Source organism: Schizosaccharomyces pombe (genome assembly GCF_000002945.2).
Source record: "Schizosaccharomyces pombe strain 972h- genome assembly, chromosome: II".
Taxonomy (NCBI): domain Eukaryota; kingdom Fungi; phylum Ascomycota; class Schizosaccharomycetes; order Schizosaccharomycetales; family Schizosaccharomycetaceae; genus Schizosaccharomyces; species Schizosaccharomyces pombe.
In genome coordinates, this window is record NC_003423.3 from 1,650,771 (window position 1) to 1,666,695 (window position 15,925).

Genomic DNA, 15,925 nt, shown 5'->3' on the forward strand with positions numbered 1-15,925 from the left:
TATTGACGAGAAATAATCGTACTACATGAATAAGCTGAAGAACATTATAGAGTATCGACGGAATTATATATTAAATCTTAGATCTTAAAATAATAGTACTAGTACCGATACCGTTTTAAAGCACATAAATTCTCAGTCTTCTGCTATCCACCTATTCTTAATAAAAATCTTTATACTGAAGTTTACAGAAATTGTAAAAGCAACCCCTTTGATAGAATATAATTTTATTACCAATATACGTTTCAACATTTTTAAGCAAGACCTTTGAGAGCACGTCTACGGTCACGCTCTTCAGTAATGCTAAGTTTGACACCCTTGCCCTTGGGCAAAGAAATCCAGCTCTTGCCAGCCTCGCCAATAACAAAGACGTTAGAAAGTCGGGTAGCAAACTCACGATCCAAAGCATCCTTAACGTGAATAATTTCAAAAGAGCCAAGATGATGCTCACGATGAACAATGGTACCAACACGACCCATGTTACGGCCACCAGTAACCATAACTTGAGCAGAGGTGTCGAATTTGATGAAAGACTCAATTTTATTGGTTTCCAAGTTAAGCTTAATGGTATCATTGACCTTAATCAAAGGATCAGGATAACGGATAGTACGTCCATCATGAGTGACAAGGAAAGGGACGCCCTTAGCTCCTAATTGAACACGCTTAACTTTGCAAAGCTTGTATTTAGCCTCTTCAGCAGTAATACGATGAACAGTAAAGCGGCCCTTGATGTCGTAGACAAGGCGGAAGTGTTCGCCAGTCTTTTCAACAGAGATTACATCCATGAAGCCAGTAGGGAAGGTAGAATCAGTACGAACCTTTCCATCAACTTGAATGAGACGTTGCATGAGGATGGCCTTAACCTCACGACCGTTCAAAGCATATTTAAGACGGTTGCGCAAGAACACAATCAAAGGAAGACATTCGCGGGCCTTGTGAGGACCAGGAGAAGGCTTTGGAGCATAAGTACCAGAAAGCTTATCCAAAAGCCAGTGGTGAGGTGCCGCGACACGCTTTAAATGTTTTTTGGGTCCTCTAACCATTTTTCAATAGCTTTGGTTGGATTAAGGTGGAATTACGAACCGTTAAATTGGAGTTTCGATATACAGTGACTGCTCTTTAGCACTTTCACCATATGCAAGTACCAACCCTACCCTACCCATTTAAACCGTTAACTGTAAATAAGGTTATTTGTTTTGTATCGTTGGGTAACGTTATTTAATTAATTATCCTTATAAGCACTTCCATTCTTACAATTTCGGCATCAACGCAGAAATGGTTAGAAAAATTCTAATTGACTTTACGAAACATATTACCAGTAAGTGTTCTTTAAAAGCCTGAAAATTGCTAATTGTAACTATAGAATCTTCGCTGGAACGACATCCCCATCCAGCTGCTTCTTTTCCACTTCCTGCCAGCTTTACAACTGTGGACTCTGGACCTGCTAAGCATTCAACAGCTCCTCCCGCTACTCCAGAAACTTCTATATTGGTGGAAGATAGGAATGAACTTCCATTACGCTTTCATCGTTTACCAGTAAGTGAAGCTGAAATGCAAGCTGTTGAATCTGGTGGAGCTTATGCTTTTTAACTTCATTAATAAAGACAAAAGTTTTTAAGTTTGAATACGCTATTAACGCCGATCACGCATCCCATTACTTGTTCACTTTCAATGACGATAATGATACCATAAATTCCATGTTATAATAATATATGTATATTCAAAATGAATGAGAAAATGTTTGTAATCGTTTATGTATACGTTTCGGCAATTTTTGAGTGAATATGCCAAGAAGATATTGGTGCTTTGGTTAATCTTCGTACGACTGGTGTGATCAAAGAAACACATATAGAGATAGCTAAAAATATACCCACGATGGATGTAAGATAATAACCATCTCTTTTATACAAGCATGTTCCACCCAATGCCTGACATTCTTTCTTTTGGGCATCAGCGGAACACGTCAAATGCGGAGCGGTTGAACAACTTGATACTGTCAACAAATCCGCCATTCGCAGCATCACATATTGCGGCCACGAGCCTCCAAGATTGCTTAACGTATTAAGTATCTATTTAATTGATTAGCATATGTCTGATGTTGTTATGTTAACATACTGTCATGTATGTTCCACCGATATGTGGATCTGAAATTTTGCTGTGAAAGACTCCAAGGGCGACGAATTGAATAGTGCTGAACGAGGCATTCAATGTGTAGCAAAGGAAAATGGGAAAAAAAACAGGAAAACGATGTTTCCAGTTAGAAACCATATATACTAAAATGGTATTTAACAGAATGGATACAACACGCCCCCAGTATCCTTTCAGCCAAATATCTAAGGGCCGGTAATTACTAATACGACCAGTATAAACACCGAGTGCCAAACCGAGTGGAAAATTGATCAAAATAATTAACGAAAGCATTTCATTGCTTAAACCAAATTCAGTAGCTTTGAGAAGGGTCAATGTTTCATTGGCAACAAAACCGACTTTTCCTAGCGTATGTACAATGAGAAGCTGGCGCATATCTATCGTAAAAGGTTAATAAGAAATCCTTTTGGTAAACACTCACTTTTTAAAGAAAGAGCAGCCCTAATTGTTTTCCACATATCACTTATATTAGCAATTTCTTGATGATTACTTTCGTCCCAGAAACAGACTAAGACAGAGGCAATAAATGTGAAATATGCCCAAAACTTGATATAGCCACTTAAAGTTATGAGACCCTCGTTACTGGGTATTGAACGAATGAATGTATTAGCAAATTCCGGGGAAGTGAACACCAATAAAATAGTAAAAGATAAAAAAAAACCAGTGTTCAAACCAACAGTTTGTGCAGTGGAGGCATAACTTAACTGCTCAGGGTTTAACATATTCAAAGACCAACCATCGACAGCGATATCTTGGGTGGCACATACAAACACAAGCAGAAAACTCCATGTAGTAAAAGAGTTAATATATGATGAACCTTTAGAAATCCAAGTATCAACATTATAAGAAAAGAGTAGTAAGGTAGAAGAAATGAGTAGCATGCAAGGAACTACCCAAGTTTTCCTACGCCCAAAAGATCGACAATAATATGTATCTACTATTGGACTCCACAGAACCTTTAAACTGTAAGGGTATGCAGCCAAAGAATATGTGGCAAGATCTGAGTAGCTAACGTTTGGCTTCAAGAAATACGGGATGCTTCCTCTAACTAATCCCATAGGAACACCCTGAATAAGATCTTGAATTGTTAATATAATAAATGCACACACATGTGAGTAAATAAATCAACTATCCATACAATAACAATTAAGGAATGATGGTTGAAAAAAATTAGAATTGACTTACACAGTAGTATCAGAAAATAGATGTTTCTTTTTTGCTTAGCCGTCAGAGGCGTACTACCCACGTTAGCTTCTAAAGTATCATTTTCAATTGATGCGATGGAAGCAGGAGCATTTTCTAAATCTTCAAGCTCTATATCTTGTCGAGTAATACTTCGATGGTGAGCCTTAAAGACCATGGAAAAGAAATTCGAGCTTTTAATAAGTTGAACGTAATGATAATTACGCGTAAATTCGAATTCTACTGTAATTAAGAAAACAAATGCAAATCCTTTTATGTCAGAAAACTAAATTCCAAAATTTCATCCCCTGTAATTTATGTCTAAGGTTTTCCAAGAAAAATCGATGCCTCAATACGAAGATTTAATCGCAGTGGTGTTGTTGCCAAACATACCAGCCTACATTCTTCAACGAACGATTGACAAATTACACTAGCAGGATAGCGTATGCGAGTTCACTAGTTTATTTCGTTGATAACGACAGCAGTAACATATTACGTTAACCTCGTTATATAATAGCGTTCTATTTATTCATTCGCTATACAAAATAGATTCTAAGTATTGTTATTATTATTAAAATACTTATTAAGCAAACCTACTGAAGTCATGCTTCATGTTTAGACATGAGCTATTTTCAGTGACAAATAAAAGTATTACCTTCATACGAATATACTTGATACCTGTTTACCGCTTTAAATAGATCACGATTTAAAATCCCATTTCGTTTAGCGTACCATCAAAACAATAATACCAACTGCATGGCTAACGGATAATATGCTATCTTACAATACGATTTTCTTGTAGAATGGTTGCTTTTTTCAATGATAAAATATATGAATAAATTTGTAGAAAAAACCTTAGCATTGTAAATAAATGGTGTTAGTTACTATTTGTTTTCTATAATATGTCTCTTCAAAGTATCTGTTTAAATGGTTAGCGTAAAAAAGCACTTCACTTCCAAAAAAAAAGATGATTATAAAAATACGGTTAGTTGGGCACTTTGAAAATCTGTTAAAGTTGGATTTTCGTTCGCATTTCCCTATTTTACTACTCAAGATAACCTTAATATAATGATCAGCATATATTAAATTGCATATGTTTTATTGTAAACGCTTGAAAAAAGAACAGACTATTTTTTATGATTAACTATACATTTTTTTAATTATCCTCAAATTAACGGCTTTGTAAACATGTTTCAAAAAACTACTAATTATAATTTCGCTAGTGTCAAATATTTCACAAGTCGCGGAGTAAGCGAAGGGAGTAGTAGCATAGCGATTGTGTTTAACAAAAGTAATGTCTTTGAACAGTACACTTTTTGGATGCATTAATTTACAAACTATTTGGATAAATTTGAAACCAGTGGTCTTAGACTTATGATATTGCTGATGAAAGCTCTCAAATTTACGAACGGTTGACTGACCGAAACTAGTTGCTGTACTATGTAGACTTTGTTCATATAAAAATTATGGAACTTCGTAGAATACGTAGACTTGTCAAGGTCGACAGGTCAATTCTCAAATTTTTATATGACCAATTACAACTATATTATATAATAATTCTATTGATCGTCAAGAAGTGTTTGTTCGACACGTTGGAGAACAGTAGCATAATCAAGGTTATTTTTGCATTCCTATCGTAATCTATCCGTAATTATGGAACCTTTTGCTTAAAATTATGAATACTTTAATACCTAGTTTGGTTGGTTTGACATCAAGTCCGCGATTTACCCGATCGCATTCTTTCATTTTCTATGCAACCCGTCACGTGACTGACTACAAATATACTACTTCATACGAATTAACTGCCCAAAAGCATTTGACAATAAGTTATATAGTTGTTAAAGAATTATGAGTTTCCCTGCTAGTACTCACGTCTACATTGCCAAAATTATCGGTAAGAAGGGTGAAGGTGATAAGGTGAGTTAAAAATTGAATGCAAAAGCATTATCAAGGTGTTTATAGAATAAGCGTGGTGAATTGAGAAATGTCTATCTCAACTGCATTGTAAAGTTGGAAATAAATGAGATGCCACGACATGTCAGTTTAAATCTTCTGTGCTGTAATAGAAATCTACTCTCATTACTGTAATTGTTGTTTGCTTTTGTTCAGGAATTTATCCTTTTCTTGAATCCTTTACTAACTATATGTACAGATCCTTGACCTTTTGAGTAAAGTTAATGAGCATGTATTGAAATCAGAACCCTTCACTAAAACCTATTATTTCGCTCGTGATGCTAAAAACCCTGATTATATCTTTGGTCTTGAGCTGTATGATTCAAAGGAGGTATTAGAGAATTCTCACAAAACCTCAAATCCCTTCCTTGCTTTTGCCAATTATTTGACCTCTACTCATGCTCCTTTGGCAGAGCCTTTGCAACTATTGAATTTTAAGGTTGTTGATGGTCATTTAGATAAGGACAACTTAGGCCCAGATGCCAAGGACTATGTTTTGTATACCGAATATACTGGCGATTCTGCTACTCTTAAGCAACAGCTCACCGTTAATCCTAAAGCTGACACAAGTTTGATTATTCATTCCTTGGATGATCCTAGCCTATATGCTGTCGTTACCAGATACTCCAAGAGTGGTATTGAGCCTGGTCCTGCTGAAATTTCTGGTGCTACTTCTGTTTCTCAGCAAGTGATTTATTCTGGCGTTGGTTTCTTAAACCGCCCTTAGATGTATTTTGCAACAGAAATGAACAAACGTTTTTACAACATATACGAATCCCAAACCTTTTGATATTTCTGAAGAGTACCTTATATGAATATTCCTAAACCCTATATTATTAATCAATTAGCGTAGTGAATTTATTGAAATTTTAAGACCGAAATTTACTTTGTAAACGATGGCATTAGAACACAAGTTATTAAAAAATTCAAGCTCGCATAATTTCAGACAAAACTTAGGCTTATTACTATTTTACGCATTTTGCTAAACACATGCGAAAAAATGTTTCTCTACTTCAAGTTCTAATCAAAATGTATTTTATTTACACACAATATATCGAGATGATATCACGCATGCAATGTTAATGTTATGCCTATATAATCAAGAAAATTCATCAAAAAGAAAAAAGAAGGGGGTTTAGTATTGATAAACGGCCAAGCTTTTGATATTCCAGTATGCTTCAGTAAAATTATGAGGATTATTACCAACAAAGTCGTTGCACGAACCGGGGCATCCTGCTGATGAATAAACTGAAGAACCTGCCCAATCACCACAAAATGTCAAATCAAATAATATTTTTTGCTTTGAAAACATTTTGTCGATATCGCATTTGGTATCTGGAAAGTCAGCTACGGGTTCACTCCATTTAGCAGGTTGGGGAGAACCAGAAGTAATGTCAGATGGAATTTCAGAACGATTAAAAAACCACGATCGAATACCTTCACTACGCCAATCAAGAACAAATACACCGCCTCCATTTTTGTTGAAAGCTTCACCATAAGAAGGACCACTAGGATTTTCAACACCACAGCCAGCATTATACGAGTTTGGAGCATCAACCCAACAATTAGTTTGTAATGCAGTACCAGTCATAACTCGCTTGATATCTTCCATTTCACAACCGTCACCTGTATGCAAAGTGACTTGATTACTAGTACCCACGTTGACACCTTCAACGATATCAATTTCACCACCATTGGGCCAGTCATCACCAAGAGTCCAAAATGCGGGCCATGTGCCGCAACCATAAGGCAAGTGTATAAGATCCAAAATAAAGAGTCCATGTTCAAAGTACTGGGTACTCTGAAGACGAATAGAAGGGCGACCACTGCTATAATTGTGCTTACTATCGGCGGCCATAATGACGTTGGAACTATTCGCGCTAATTAGACCAAGCTTAGCACTGCTGTTACGGTCAAGGTATTGTACGAAGCCATGGGTGGGATCAGTAATGTTCATAAAATCAAAGCCGTCGAAGAATGTGGTGCCTTTATATTCTTTAACAAGGCTATATGTTTTAGCTTTGTAAGAAGGATGGCGATCTCGTACAGCGGTACGATGTCCCAAGACACCACCCAAGACACCAATGAGAACACTACAAATTAAAGCGACTATAAAAATTAATATCCAAATAAAGTAACGTCGGTACCAAGGCAATAACTTTTTCTCTGCAGCCTTTTCGTTAAAGGCTTCATTGTTTTCGTTATTATTATTGCTATCAAGGTTTTCATGGTCATTATCGTGATCATCAATTTCAGTGTCTGTATGATTGTCGATAACATCATTAGTTGACTCGTTCTTGCGTGCCGGGTCGTAAATATTCTCAAAGCTAGCAGAGGACAACGCAGCAGATGAGAGACTATGGCGTGAATCTGTAGTGGAATCAGGAATACCCATTGCAAAAGTAATAAAAGTTAATCAAATTTCAACAAATTAAAGAAGGGCGAGAAAAATCAAAAAGAAAGAAAAGATAAGAATAAAAAGAGCGGGAAGTAATGAGACACGATCAAATAAAAAAATGCCAATCTGGTGAGCTATGCACCAAGTTCAGAAATGGAAATAAAATGCTAGTAAAAATAACCAAACTCAAGGATATCTTGTTAAAGGGGAATAAAAAAGGGAAATATGGGATAATGCTTTGTAGAGATGAGAAATGCGGTTTAAAATGAAAATAATTATTATCGAAAGACGATAGATAGGGAGTTTATAATATGGACAAAAAATATGCAGTGATATACAAAGAAAGGATAAAAAGCCAACCAGCTTTAATTATAAGTGTATTTATATATTTCAGTATATAGACACGCACATACACAGACTTATGAAATCAGCCTCTCTAAAAGAACGATTCTGTAATCTTACTGACTAGGCAAGATTTTACATGTAAATGCGATTATATACTAATGCAGCCAAATACTGGGTCTTCTTAAAGCAAATATATGTCTGAGAAATGATGGCTGCGAATGCGGATACCAGAAATTGTGGCTTATACTAAAAGACAAAATCCGTTCACGTAAGTGGGAGAATCCACGATTGTGCTTTTGAAAAATTCTATGAAGGAAGCTTACTGCTAGTAAATGTTACGCTACAGTAATTCTCACTATTCGTCATATGTTCTCGGTCAATTAGTTATAATACCGATCAAACCGGCAGCATTAAGCAAGAGTTTAAAAGCGATTATACTTCTTTTATAGATAAAAAAATTTATAAAAATAAACAGAGAATTCTTGTCTCAGTGTGTTGTAATTAATTCTTGCATTGTTATTTATTAAACAAATAACTCTTTATAATAATTTTTACCAGCCATTATCTGAAGCGGCATGCATAAGATTATAATTTGATCATAACATGACATTTCAATGCAAATCGTTAATATGTTTATATTGTGTAGACGACATTCATAAAGAGTGCAATGTGATTGTATTGCCAAAAAGGCAAGGCATGTTGATCCCTCGTGTCCAATAGTGCAATGGCCTTAGTGTATACATGTAACTAATAAATCGCTTTGCATAGTTTTATTAATTTGCCAAGGAAATCGTCAACAAGAAGATCACCATTTTCTTCGTTTTATTTTCTTTTCCCTGAGTTTTTTCACTTGAGTGCGGCTAAAGCACAAAAGGATTTCTTCATTCATTGGAAGGGGAAAGAAGTATTTGAACCTGCATCAATGATTTATTATGTAGATTAACGTTTATCTACTGTAAGTCAACTTTTTGTATTTAAATTATCATGAGACAAAACGAAGTACGAGTATTATCCATGATCTATTTTCATTCACTGCAAATGATTTAAAAGTATAGAGTTCACTGATGAATTGTAAAATTGTTGAAAAGTAAACTCACTAAATTGAAAAAGAATTTGTTAAAATTCGCTGAATAGGTTGAATACTTTAGTAAACTCTATATCTTGTCTCTGTTTCCAGTTTCTTTGCATGCCGTCGTAATATCTACACAGTGTTAAGTTTTTATTTCATTGAAGAGACAGATTATCATCGTAATTTAATGAGATTTCAATATTATTGATCAGCTAACTTTGTTAATTTAGCTATACTGGTGACTTTCATAACCTTTGTTTACTGAATTGCAAACATCTTCTACTAGCAGGTGGGAAAGCATGGTTCGCTAAGAATTTACTAATGGTTATCTTATTAGATCTTTATTTCATTGCCATTTAAATCGCAACCAAATCTTATCTCCATCTGTATATACAATATTACTGTATTGCTCTCATGTATCAAATCGTGTTCAAACTGCAAAAATCGCTTTCCGTTCATTTACCATTCTCAGGAAGAATTAGCAGTTCTACGAATCATATCCTTCCTTTCACCTCAAACTAATTTGATGCAACGAGTTATTCATTTTAACCTTGAAATAATTTTCTATCGAAGCTTCTCTTTATACTTTTCTAACACTATTTAGTTTATAAAAGTACTTTGTATATAGTCAAGGCGAATATTTCTGCAAAATAAACATATACTATCAAATCTTTTACCATCACCCTGCGCATCCTTAACAGTTTTACGGAATTCAAACATTTCCCTTATGAACATTAGCGGAAAAACAGCGTAATTTGAGCGGTATTATTTAGTTTTGAAGATTAACGGTTTACGCGTTTTATTTTCGTGAAGTGTGATTTTCATTTACCATTATCCTGAAGTGCAAACCCTCATTGATTTTAAGTATTTCTATATGATTTTAAACTACAATTAAGTTGCTGCTTAAAGCATATTGTTTGTCATTACATCTGTATAAAAAATTCCTGTCTATCAGGGTGTCGCAAGCAAAGCCTTTCCATGTTTGGCTGAACGGTTTGATATGAACGTAGATACTCAACTATCTCGCGATGGTAAGACAAAAGCTTTCCTGTTCTTTTCGACTTTCTTTCTTGTCTGACACAATACACTAGGGTTGTATTCATCTCTGAGGACTCGATACAAAGTGTATATTTCCATGCACGCTTTTGCTATATGGCATCGGTTTATCTCTTTTTTGGCAATTTATCTATGGCCTTGCATAATGGTTAGTCTGATTTTATAGTTTGAGTTATTGTAATATGCTAATGAACATTTTCAGGGGTCGGTTAATCTAAACTTACAAGATCGAGAAAACGAATATTTTTTTGACAGCATTCAGTACATTATTTATACATCTGAACTCCTCGTAGGAGATCACGAGCTACAGCGGTCACATCATGAAGAACAGCCTTCTTTGGTTTATCCTTCTTCATCGTTCAGTTCTACGAGCAAGTTTTGGAGATACTTCGCCTATCTGCTGAGCTTACAAATTGTAATAGATTTTGTTTTATACAAATTATCATCTGCAATGGCAAGTCTTCATTATCTAAAGTTTGTGAAGATAATAGCCTTATCTTATATTTGCTTCTCTTCGCTCATACGGATTTGTCATTGCTGGACATATTTTATTCGTATTATGGGATTATCCAGCTTAAATAAGTTTGTCAATCTATTGCATGATTTTGAAACTACATCTAATCGTGTTTACTCCCAAATTTGTGAATTGGAAGCAAATTCGGCAGCAAATCGCTCCCGGTTAATGGACTTCCTTCCTGCCAATGATCCTTTATTGTTTAATCTTACGGAACAAAATACTTTAAGTTACGAACTGTCTGGTTTGTATGAGAAGCTTTTACCTAGATACCAGCTGGTTCTGTCAAGAATATATCCGTATGCAGCTGCTTCCAACCTTAGAAACCTATTATCACTATATAGACTTCCAAATTGCTTTGGTAAATTAAATTCGTTTGACCTCCGAAAAGGTTCCTCAACAAGCTTAAAACGGAGTTCCATGTACCTAGCCCGTAAAGAAAACCAAGACTTTGATGACCAATCCACCCAAATTCTCAATCACATCAAAACTGCTTATTATGAATTAACTATAATCTCTAAGCAAGTTCTATGTTGCATACTATCGTTTCCGGTTGATTCATTTTTAGCTGAAAGGTCTTCATGGCTCATTGTTCACCGGGAGGTAGGTGACCTCTCTAATGCATTGTCTGTGTCGATGGTTCGTCTCGTTGACATCTTAAAGTTTTCAGTTGAATCGGTCAACCGTAATCAACATAACACTACTAGCAAACCTTTCCCCAGGATCATGTGCAAAGAAAATTTGCGCAGTCTTTTTAACGAGTTGCACTCTGTAATGATGGAAACTCATGAGTCTATCAGCTCATATATTCAAGAAGGAGACAATACAGCTATGCAGACATATGCTATGGATGAATATGATCAAGTTGGTTTACTGCTCAAAGATTTGCTCTCTGAATGGGACTTTAATAGAGCACTACTTCTCAACTTGCAACACATGCACCGAAAGCGTAAATAATTTTGGCTTTCAGAATTTTAAACCATATTTTGCTTTTATGATCTTTTTTATCCATTATTGTCCGTTTCTGTTATACGTCTTTCGGAACCTTGTTGGTTTTAATAGTTAGGATAGTTATTATAAACTATTTACAAATCGACATTTATCTAGGTTTAAATGTCGTTCAACTCAGCAATGATGTCTTTGTTGCTTAAAAATTTGCCTTAACCTTTCGTCCTGTATAATATTTTAGTTATACCAGTTTATCTTTACACTTATGCTTATGCTACTTATTGCAGGCGCAATTTTTTAAAAAATTAAATTAACATGAATTTACTATTATTCTATGAATTTTCCTGTTTTTATGGTCAAAACTGTTAAATTTTTTAAAGTTTTGATGGCTGTAGATTTAAAGTATAGATCGCCAATCGTGCGTTTACAAGTCATGCTACAAAAAATTTACTAAATATATAATATAAACATATTTAATTGATTTTAAAAATTTTCAGTCATTAATTCTCTCTGTATTCGAGTTTGTTTAATAACTACAGTATAACAGCGCTCCATTCTTTAACCACATGTCAGTACAGTATCCACCACAACATTCTGTTCTGCTCGTCAGCAGTGGATATGACCATACCATTAGATTTTGGGAAGCCCTAAGTGGAATATGCTCGAGAACAATACAACATGCGGACTCTCAGGTAAATCGTTTATGTATTTCACCTGATAAGAAGTTTCTAGCAGCCGCCGGAAATCCTCATGTAAGATTGTACGACATAAACACTAGTAGTCAAATGCCATTAATGACCTTTGAAGGGCACACCAATAATGTTACAGCCATCGCTTTTCATTGTGATGGTAAATGGCTTGCCACATCGAGCGAGGATGGAACAGTAAAGGTGTGGGATATGAGAGCCCCTTCAGTTCAGCGAAACTATGATCATAAATCTCCTGTTAATGACTTGTTAATTCATCCAAATCAAGGTGAACTGCTTTCATGCGACCAAAGTGGACGAGTTCGTGCATGGGATTTAGGAGAGAATTCTTGTACACACGAACTTATTCCGGAAGAAGATGTACCTATGAGCAGCATTACTGTTGGATCTGATGGTAGTATGCTTATTGCTGGGAACAACAAAGGAAACTGCTACGTTTGGCGAATGCTAAATCATCAGGGTGCTTCATTGCTTCAGCCCGTTGTCAAATTTCAAGCTCATCAGCGTTATATCACTCGCTGCGTCTTGTCTCCTGATGTCAAACACCTTGCTACATGTTCTGCCGATGCTACAGTGAATATATGGAGTACGGAGGATATGTCATTTATGCTTGAGAGACGACTTCAAGGGCATCAAAGATGGGTTTGGGATTGTGCGTTTTCTGCTGATTCTACCTACTTAGTAACCGCATCTTCTGATCATGTTGCAAGGCTTTGGGAGTTATCGAGTGGTGAAACAATCCGTCAGTATTCGGGTCATCACAAAGCTGCTGTTTGTGTTGCTCTTAATGACTACCAAATTTAAGTGTTTCAAAGCATTTTTCAAAATAAGTTTACGAGTTATGTTTTGTTGTATTTTTAGCTCAACTGATGTTGGAAAATTACTTCTATATATTCAAGTTTATTACACGCCTTTATCCTATTTTACCTTTGCTATATAGATTTTATTCACCAATCTTCTTAGGAAAACAAGAGTCTTGTCTTGTCAACATTCGTTTATATTAAGTGTGTCTGATTTCAAGACGATTTCTTAGTCACTTACAAATTTTTTATAAATTATATTCTTCCCTTGATACAGTATTTGCTAGTTTCATATCTCGGAGTTTTTATGATAAATAATAGTCTTAAGTGATGATAACTTTTGAAAATTTTCAATGCTTATTAGTGTAGTTTAACTTATTTTACAACTTTTATCTCTAAACATGATAGGATTAAGTAGGAAAAGTTACATATCCTCGTGTCCTTAAATGAAATGAAATGTATATCTTCATTAGCTTTCTGGTTAGCGAAGAAGCGAATTTGATAATGCAAAATTTGAAGAATTTAGTCTCGCTAAATCTGCTAATTAACTTACCGAGACTTACCGTAGTAAGATACGAAAAAAATTTCTAGGCCGTTCGACACAGCTGACCTTAACCACAACTCACAGCCAGCACATACTTAATCTCGCGAGGAGAAAAAACCTTCGATTTATAGCTCACTCTTTCCACTAACAATGTCTACTCAACCTCTTTTACAAACTACTCCTGGTAAAAGAATTGCTCTTCCTGTTCGTGTTGAACCTAAAGTTTTTTTCGCTAATGAACGTACTTTCCTTTCTTGGTTGAGCTTTGCAGTAGTTTTGGGTGGTTTGTCAGTTGGTTTACTTAACTTTGGTGATCGAATTGGTAAGATTAGTGCAGGACTTTTCACTATTGTTGCTATTGGTACCATGGGTTATGCTCTTGGTATTTACCACTGGAGAGCATCTGCTATTCGACGACGCGGAAGTGGTCCTTACGATGATCGATTGGGACCTACCATTCTCTGCTTTGTTTTGTTGGCAGCTATTATAACCAACTTTGTTCTTCGTATGTTATTTTGAAAGGATTAAGTCCATTTTTTGGAGATTTTTTCGCGATATTTCAGCCTTATCGTCTGAGCATAACTTCACAAATATGAAAATGAGGATTCCTTACTCTCCATTCCAAGTTTTTAAGCTTAGTGTTTGATAGGCTTAAGTTCTTTTAAACATATATTTTAGATTATCAATTTATTTAGTTTCCTCGTAACATGTAAAGTTTTTACATTATCTGACAATCTTTATTGAAGGCTGCAAAGATGAAAGGCCCTGGAAACGTTATGACACTGAATTGAAAGATTATTTTTTTAATGCCTGGAAAGTGATTTTTTTTTTCAGTAGGTCGTTACGGAACCCCCCTTATCATTTATCTGTTGTTTCCTTACATTTGTTTTGCTTCCTTGAGCGTCGCTTGTTAACGCAGGAGGAGAGAAATACTAGTTTATTATTTATAACTTATTCTACATATTGTTGGATTAATATGTCTCGCTTTGTTATATAATGGCTCCGGTTTAAGGCTTTATTTTATTTTATTTTATTTTAATTTTTAATTACTCAGCGTTTTTATTATATAGTGTTATTTTTGGGATTGCCGGAATTACTACATGGACTAGGAGGTTATTTTATTTAATATCTTTGCATCGCTGTCTGTGGACAGCTTTGACATTGGCGTCGAAATTATAGTAAATATTTCATTATTTGTTTTCTTTTGAAGATTTTGCATTTTCAAGCTGTTTCGCCTGTTCTTGCTTATACAATTTAAAGTACTCTCTTTTTTTATTATTTAAATCGTTTTTAAGCACTAGAAATGATATAGGGCCGACTGCGTGAGTTAGTGAAAAAAGCAATTATAGACAAAAATATATATATTAATTTATTCTCTTAAAGAACTTTGAAACCTGAATTACTTCAGTTTTATAGTATCAATAAACATACCAGTAATGAATATTCCAAAAAATGTGAGTAGTTGTCCTTTTAAGCTCATACCCATCGTGAAAAATTAAATTGTAGGATTCAAATACTGAAAGGTTATAATGCTTGCAATAAAATAGCTTTGAAAGGACGAAACCAAAACTTTCGACGTTTAATTGGGTTATTTGCTCACGAAGCCGGTTCAAGTGATATCTTCTTTTTGCAGCCCGATGTTAACTTCTGAAGTGTTAATAGTTAATGGTCACTAAGGTATCGTTATAATATGAAACAAAAACTGCAGTGTCTTGGAAAGAGAGTGGTTTAAAGGGGCTATAGAATTCTGATAGAACAAATTCAGAAGTTTAAACAAATATTGGTGTAAATGGGATTTTTAACTTATAAAATCTCGTAGTGTCCTTGGTTGTCTATTTTGACGTAAAATATGTGCCAGTTTTCAAGCCTTTTATTCTTAGTATACTAATCATTTGCAAATGAAAAGTGTTTTTTGTAAAGCATGTAAGCCGATAACCCTTGATTAAGGCCAATCTAAACTTTCCAAGCTACAAAGAATAAGTTTTTTTTGCGGTTGTAGGTTGCTTTTGAATCAATTAATGTCTAAAGTTTACTCAATTAAGAATTGCCTGTTCACTTTAACGGAATTTCCGTATTATGTATTGACCTTTGTCTTATTGTATTGTAGAATAAGTCATCCAGACATAGTACATGAATTGTAAAGCCATACATTGCTACATAAACTACAGCTTAATTCAAAAAATTGCATCTGTTATCGTAAAAAAAGCAAATAAAGCGTTTTGAATCAGTAAATTATCAACAGTACAATTGCTAATTTATCAATA

The 15,925-nt window shown here is 34.9% G+C and overlaps 9 protein-coding genes and 12 long non-coding RNA genes across 21 annotated transcripts; 11 read left to right on the forward strand and 10 right to left on the reverse strand.

Moving 5' to 3' along the window:
* Window positions 1-54: 54 nt before the first annotated feature.
* Window positions 55-1,063, reverse strand: rps402 (40S ribosomal protein eS4). The gene has a single exon (NM_001021572.3). The coding sequence runs from the start codon at window positions 1,038-1,040 to the stop codon at window positions 252-254; it is 789 nt and encodes a 262-aa protein (NP_595677.1). The 5' UTR covers window positions 1,041-1,063; the 3' UTR covers window positions 55-251.
* On the forward strand, window positions 324-635 carry SPOM_SPNCRNA.5279. The gene has a single exon (NR_194634.1). It is a non-coding gene; the product is annotated as a non-coding RNA (long non-coding RNA).
* Window positions 1,064-1,149: 86 nt separating the features above from the next.
* SPOM_SPBC21B10.09 (acetyl-CoA transporter) lies at window positions 1,150-3,709 on the reverse strand. The gene is made up of 4 exons (NM_001021573.3): window positions 3,331-3,709; window positions 2,567-3,223; window positions 2,113-2,522; window positions 1,150-2,066 (listed from the first exon to the last, which is right to left on the reverse strand). Exons 1-4 carry the CDS (start codon window positions 3,503-3,505, stop codon window positions 1,749-1,751), a joined length of 1,560 nt encoding a protein of 519 aa, NP_595678.1. The 5' UTR covers window positions 3,506-3,709; the 3' UTR covers window positions 1,150-1,748.
* On the forward strand, window positions 1,261-1,768 carry kgd4 (mitochondrial ribosomal protein Ymr1). Its single transcript, NM_001356229.2, has 2 exons — window positions 1,261-1,315; window positions 1,361-1,768. Exons 1-2 carry the CDS (start codon window positions 1,273-1,275, stop codon window positions 1,585-1,587), a joined length of 270 nt encoding a protein of 89 aa, NP_001343152.1. The 5' UTR covers window positions 1,261-1,272; the 3' UTR covers window positions 1,588-1,768.
* Window positions 2,969-3,235, forward strand: SPOM_SPNCRNA.5280. The gene has a single exon (NR_194635.1). It is a non-coding gene; the product is annotated as a non-coding RNA (long non-coding RNA).
* Window positions 3,710-4,570: 861 nt separating the features above from the next.
* SPOM_SPNCRNA.5281 lies at window positions 4,571-5,518 on the reverse strand. Its single transcript, NR_194636.1, has one exon. It is a non-coding gene; the product is annotated as a non-coding RNA (long non-coding RNA).
* Window positions 5,135-6,158, forward strand: SPOM_SPBC21B10.08C (uncharacterized protein). The gene is made up of 2 exons (NM_001021574.3): window positions 5,135-5,244; window positions 5,480-6,158. The coding sequence occupies exons 1-2, from the start codon at window positions 5,176-5,178 to the stop codon at window positions 6,005-6,007; spliced, it is 597 nt and encodes a 198-aa protein (NP_595679.1). The 5' UTR covers window positions 5,135-5,175; the 3' UTR covers window positions 6,008-6,158.
* A 128-nt stretch (window positions 6,159-6,286) lies between these two features.
* Window positions 6,287-8,306, reverse strand: crr1 (glycosyl hydrolase family Crr1). The gene has a single exon (NM_001021575.3). The coding sequence runs from the start codon at window positions 7,673-7,675 to the stop codon at window positions 6,416-6,418; it is 1,260 nt and encodes a 419-aa protein (NP_595680.1). The 5' UTR covers window positions 7,676-8,306; the 3' UTR covers window positions 6,287-6,415.
* On the forward strand, window positions 6,362-8,424 carry SPOM_SPNCRNA.5282. The gene has a single exon (NR_194637.1). It is a non-coding gene; the product is annotated as a non-coding RNA (long non-coding RNA).
* Window positions 8,425-8,640: 216 nt separating this feature from the next.
* Window positions 8,641-9,228, forward strand: SPOM_SPNCRNA.5283. The gene has a single exon (NR_194638.1). It is a non-coding gene; the product is annotated as a non-coding RNA (long non-coding RNA).
* Window positions 9,166-9,689, reverse strand: SPOM_SPNCRNA.5284. The gene has a single exon (NR_194639.1). It is a non-coding gene; the product is annotated as a non-coding RNA (long non-coding RNA).
* Window positions 9,431-9,679, forward strand: SPOM_SPNCRNA.5285. The gene has a single exon (NR_194640.1). It is a non-coding gene; the product is annotated as a non-coding RNA (long non-coding RNA).
* Window positions 9,690-9,989: 300 nt separating the features above from the next.
* On the reverse strand, window positions 9,990-10,539 carry SPOM_SPNCRNA.5286. The gene has a single exon (NR_194641.1). It is a non-coding gene; the product is annotated as a non-coding RNA (long non-coding RNA).
* Window positions 10,093-11,970, forward strand: inp2 (myosin-binding vezatin family protein Inp2; the record flags this gene model as incomplete). The annotated part of the gene is made up of 3 exons (NM_001021576.3): window positions 10,093-10,123; window positions 10,184-10,296; window positions 10,351-11,970. 3 exons carry the CDS (start codon window positions 10,093-10,095, stop codon window positions 11,617-11,619), a joined length of 1,413 nt encoding a protein of 470 aa, NP_595681.1. The 3' UTR covers window positions 11,620-11,970.
* On the reverse strand, window positions 11,046-11,343 carry SPOM_SPNCRNA.5287. Its single transcript, NR_194642.1, has one exon. It is a non-coding gene; the product is annotated as a non-coding RNA (long non-coding RNA).
* A 115-nt stretch (window positions 11,971-12,085) lies between the features above and the next one.
* SPOM_SPNCRNA.5288 lies at window positions 12,086-13,092 on the reverse strand. Its single transcript, NR_194643.1, has one exon. It is a non-coding gene; the product is annotated as a non-coding RNA (long non-coding RNA).
* wat1 (TORC1/2 complex WD repeat protein Wat1/Lst8) lies at window positions 12,171-13,590 on the forward strand. The gene has a single exon (NM_001021577.3). The coding sequence runs from the start codon at window positions 12,177-12,179 to the stop codon at window positions 13,119-13,121; it is 945 nt and encodes a 314-aa protein (NP_595682.1). The 5' UTR covers window positions 12,171-12,176; the 3' UTR covers window positions 13,122-13,590.
* A 115-nt stretch (window positions 13,591-13,705) lies between these two features.
* SPOM_SPNCRNA.5289 lies at window positions 13,706-14,016 on the reverse strand. The gene has a single exon (NR_194644.1). It is a non-coding gene; the product is annotated as a non-coding RNA (long non-coding RNA).
* Window positions 13,725-14,351, forward strand: nrf1 (vacuolar transporter chaperone (VTC) complex, GTPase regulator subunit Nrf1). Its single transcript, NM_001021578.3, has one exon. It carries the CDS (start codon window positions 13,812-13,814, stop codon window positions 14,178-14,180), a length of 369 nt encoding a protein of 122 aa, NP_595683.1. The 5' UTR covers window positions 13,725-13,811; the 3' UTR covers window positions 14,181-14,351.
* Window positions 14,352-14,739: 388 nt separating this feature from the next.
* On the reverse strand, window positions 14,740-15,325 carry SPOM_SPBC21B10.15 (uncharacterized protein). Its single transcript, NM_001356230.2, has 2 exons — window positions 15,093-15,325; window positions 14,740-14,979 (listed from the first exon to the last, which is right to left on the reverse strand). Exons 1-2 carry the CDS (start codon window positions 15,145-15,147, stop codon window positions 14,852-14,854), a joined length of 183 nt encoding a protein of 60 aa, NP_001343153.1. The 5' UTR covers window positions 15,148-15,325; the 3' UTR covers window positions 14,740-14,851.
* SPOM_SPNCRNA.5290 lies at window positions 15,093-15,790 on the forward strand. Its single transcript, NR_194645.1, has one exon. It is a non-coding gene; the product is annotated as a non-coding RNA (long non-coding RNA).
* The last annotated feature ends 135 nt before the right edge of the window (window positions 15,791-15,925 follow it).

Coding starts and splice junctions, on each gene's coding strand:
- rps402 (NM_001021572.3), bottom strand. CDS start 1,040: ATGGTTAGAGGACCCAAAAAACATTTAAAGCGTGTCGCGGCACCTCAC.
- kgd4 (NM_001356229.2), top strand. CDS start 1,273: ATGGTTAGAAAAATTCTAATTGACTTTACGAAACATATTACCA. Junction 1,316..1,360: donor CTTTACGAAACATATTACCA/GTAAGTGTTCTT, acceptor TTGTAACTATAG/AATCTTCGCTGGAACGACAT.
- SPOM_SPBC21B10.09 (NM_001021573.3), bottom strand. CDS start 3,505: ATGGTCTTTAAGGCTCACCATCGAAGTATTACTCGACAAGATATAGAG. Junction 3,224..3,330: donor CTATTTTCTGATACTACTGT/GTAAGTCAATTC, acceptor TAACAATTCAAG/ATCTTATTCAGGGTGTTCCT. Junction 2,523..2,566: donor GGCTGCTCTTTCTTTAAAAA/GTGAGTGTTTAC, acceptor CTTTTACGATAG/ATATGCGCCAGCTTCTCATT.
- SPOM_SPBC21B10.08C (NM_001021574.3), top strand. CDS start 5,176: ATGAGTTTCCCTGCTAGTACTCACGTCTACATTGCCAAAATTATCGGT. Junction 5,245..5,479: donor AGAAGGGTGAAGGTGATAAG/GTGAGTTAAAAA, acceptor CTATATGTACAG/ATCCTTGACCTTTTGAGTAA.
- crr1 (NM_001021575.3), bottom strand. CDS start 7,675: ATGGGTATTCCTGATTCCACTACAGATTCACGCCATAGTCTCTCATCT.
- wat1 (NM_001021577.3), top strand. CDS start 12,177: ATGTCAGTACAGTATCCACCACAACATTCTGTTCTGCTCGTCAGCAGT.
- nrf1 (NM_001021578.3), top strand. CDS start 13,812: ATGTCTACTCAACCTCTTTTACAAACTACTCCTGGTAAAAGAATTGCT.
- SPOM_SPBC21B10.15 (NM_001356230.2), bottom strand. CDS start 15,147: ATGGGTATGAGCTTAAAAGGACAACTACTCACATTTTTTGGAATATTC. Junction 14,980..15,092: donor TTTTGGAATATTCATTACTG/GTATGTTTATTG, acceptor TAACTCACGCAG/TCGGCCCTATATCATTTCTA.